A 3,401-nucleotide genomic window follows, 5' to 3' on the forward strand; every position below is an offset into this window, starting at 1 on the left:
AACCCCCTTAAACCCCCCCCCCCCCCCCCCCATCCATTATAATTGAAAGGTCAGCATGGACTCATAATGGACTCTGCATTAAAAGGATGTTAAGCTTGCGTTAAGCTCAGTTGACTGCATTTGTGGCATAATGTTTATTCCAACAGAAAATATTTTCGCCTTGTCAATAGTTTTAAAAATAAAGCAAAAATTACGGGTTATAGTAAGGCATTATCAATGGAAATAAACAGTAGAATTGTGCACCATTCATAATTTAATTAAAAATGCCTTTTAAATTCCTGACTTCCATTTGAGTTAGCAAACATAAATCAGAATTGCAATTTGAATGTAGGGAAGCATTCAAATTAATTTAAATAAAATTTAAATTCAAATTTTAAAAGTTTGAAAAGTTGGAAGTTCGAAGGTTGATAGAAAGTTTATGTATTTCATCATATTTAATAATTTAACTTTTGTCACAATATGCCTGTTACAGGGCAAACAAGACGTGAGACGTACGGATCCATTTGCAAGCTTTATAAAAGGCGTGGTCAAAACAGGCGACGATCAGGCAATGGCAAACAGGTATATAGAAGACAAGACAAGAGCAGTCCAGTAAACAAGTGAGGGTCAGTCGATGGCGAACGTAATCCAAAAGGGGCGAGACTAGACGGATAATCCAGGTACAAGGCAAAGATCAGAACACAAGAAAACAGACAAGGCAAGACTAAGAACTAAGCAGGCTCCGTAAGGTAGCTATCAGCTATAGCAGTGATACACGACTCAGCCCTGAGAGCGAGGAAGTCCATGGCTTATGTAGTATGTCTGATTGGCTTCAGCTGTGTGTGTGTAATCAGTGCATTCAGCTGTGTGTGTGTAATCAGTGCATTGGATGATGGGAACTGTAGTCCGGGTGAAGTGCAACAGTAGTGTGGTGCATGGACCGGATTCGTGACAATGCCTTTAAGATGCAAAAGGTGTATTAAAAAACAGACATATGTTCTTTTTGGCAAAGTAAACAAAGTTCCTCACCTGTGAACAGAGAGGGGCAAAGACATTCGTAAGATGGGAGATCTGTGTAGGCTGTTCTCTTGCTCAGACAGGTGCCTCCATTTAAGCATGGCTGTTCATAGCATCCATCAATGTTCTCGCAATAAAGTCCTGAAAAGTGTTTGTGGCACTGACAGCTAAATGAATCGTCTTTAAATGTAGTTCTGCATTCACCATTTCCCGAACACAGGCGAAGAAGAGGTGAGCTCTGGCAGTGCTGAGGCTTTACCAGAAGTGCAATGCGTAGGCCAAGCCTACACAGTTGACTACTGCCTCTATGAACAACAGTGAAGTAATTCATACCGGTCTTCAGCCATTTCGTTTCCACTTGCAAAGTACCATTAATACTGTTGGCAAACACCAACTGCTCCTTTCGTGGCTCTAAAATCAAGCAGTTTTCAAACTCCTCTTTGGACACATTAATTAGGTGGATAACATATTGTTCCAGCGTTCTGTCAGCAGAAACAAACATCACATCTCCAAGTTGAAATTCCAGCGGGCAAAGCTGAGGAAAGTGATATGGCCCAGTTGTCCACAAGTGTCCATTTGGTTCTGTTTGTCTACTCCAGCACTGGGTCAAGCTGCTGCAGGTGTTCTCCATGAGGGTCCACCTCACGCTGATGTTCTTTGGCTGAGTGTACCATTCACGAGTCGTGGCTCTGCGGCAGGTTACCTGGCTGTAGACAGTACTATCTATTACACAGCTGAGCAGCAAGGCAATGATAACTAGGTCTGGGTTTCTCATGTTTGTCTTTCCTCAACCTTGACTGATATTTTATTTAGCCACTTGATTTCTTCAGCCGGAAACTTTTCTAGAACTCTGAACTGTAGGTTCTGTAGGAAAACAAGTAGATCTCTGTAAGCAAATATGTACAAGGCAATAATGTAGCATGTTGCAAAAATTGCATGATTACAACTTTGAAAATTGAAAAACCGAAATGTATGTAATTAACATAGTGCTACAGGATTAGTAGTGGTGTCTGGAACACCATGAGTCAGGAGACTGTAGTGTAACACTGTGAGTTTTTTTTTTAAAGATTGTGTTATAAAAGATAGTCCTCATAAACAGCTGTTGTATTCTCATTTGAATTGTAGTAGAGATTTGGACCAGGAAACAATATTTGATACATCATGACAACAAGCATATAGAACGACCTTTAAAAAAAAAATTGTATCACATTCAGTAAAGACTGCAAACTCACATTCACAACTCTAAAATGTGATTAGTTTAAAAGATTCAGCAAACAACCTTAACTAAGCAATCTGTACATTTTGACAATATTAGGTTTACAAATGAACAACAGGACCCAACTATGCAGTTAAGTGAGTTCAACAGAATGAAGTCACATACAAATGAGAACTGTTGTTATATGGGCAGGAGTTTAATTCTTAAAAGTCAACTGTCTTCAACTGTTGTCTTACACAGAAAAAAATAAGAGCTTACAGGTTTGGAATAACATGAGGGTGAGTAAATAATGACATAATTGTTAGTTTTGGTTGAGTTATTCTTTTAAATTGTAGGTATAGCTCCTGTGATGAATAAAAAAAACAAACTTTAGTTGTACAACTGGATAAATAAGGAACGTGTGCATAGAATGAAAATTAAGAAAAACTTCAGCAAATATAACATACATTGAATGGCTCAAGCTTTAAATGTAGATTCAGGGTTCTTTCACAACCCTGCAGAACCATGGATTTCTCCCACAGCTTGGCATTGCTCTGCCCCCAGGGAATCAACTTCAGTAAAATGGCCAGCTCTCTGCTCTACCTGCCTGCATGAGGCTAGTCAAACTAATGAGCAGTCACATTTGACTCTCCTTTCCTGTGTGCTCTCAATCTTGGACTGCTTGCCTGGAAGAAACATTGCCCTCAAATCTCTCACCACAAGGGGCAAGGAGGGCAGTAACTGGCTGCTCCACTTGTTATAGTCACTGAGGTTTCTGTGAGGTGTGTTGCACTCACTTTTCTTCGTTGTGTATACTGAAATGAAATTGCATTTGCCTTAATTTAAATTTTTATTTTTTTTTACAGGAAAATGTTATCTTTGACAACATTTAATTGTTAAAGAGATAACAACGAAAATGATGAAACACAGGAAAATATAAAAAAAAAAATGTTTGTAACCAAACAGTTTTGATGACCAATGACTTCCATTGTATTGACCTTTCTCAAAATATCTTATTTTATGATCCCCAGAAGAGTGAAAGCCATACGGGTTTGGAACAACAGGGTGAGTAAATAACATAATTTCCGTTTTTGTGTTATATCCTTAGGTCATGAACTGAGAAATCAAAATGTAAGACATGTAAGAGGTCATTGTACTATAAAAGCATCCTGTAAGTTTCAGAACTCAAAACTTTCTCGTTAGTCTAAAA

The 3,401-nt window shown here is 38.5% G+C and overlaps 1 protein-coding gene across 1 annotated transcript in view; it reads right to left on the reverse strand.

Moving 5' to 3' along the window:
- The window catches only part of eys (eyes shut homolog), a 250,507-nt gene that overhangs the window by 241,110 nt on the left and 5,996 nt on the right, over window positions 1-3,401 (reverse strand). Inside the window, exon 2 of the mRNA XM_016235318.1 lies at window positions 1,009-1,860. Coding sequence (XP_016090804.1) covers window positions 1,009-1,771 — 763 coding nt within the window. The 5' untranslated portion in view covers window positions 1,772-1,860. The remainder of the gene's footprint in view (window positions 1-1,008; window positions 1,861-3,401) is intronic.

The sequence above is a fragment of the Sinocyclocheilus grahami genome, unplaced genomic scaffold (genome assembly GCF_001515645.1).
Source record: "Sinocyclocheilus grahami isolate Dianchi unplaced genomic scaffold, SAMN03320097.WGS_v1.1 scaffold466.1, whole genome shotgun sequence".
Lineage (NCBI taxonomy): Eukaryota > Metazoa > Chordata > Actinopteri > Cypriniformes > Cyprinidae > Sinocyclocheilus > Sinocyclocheilus grahami.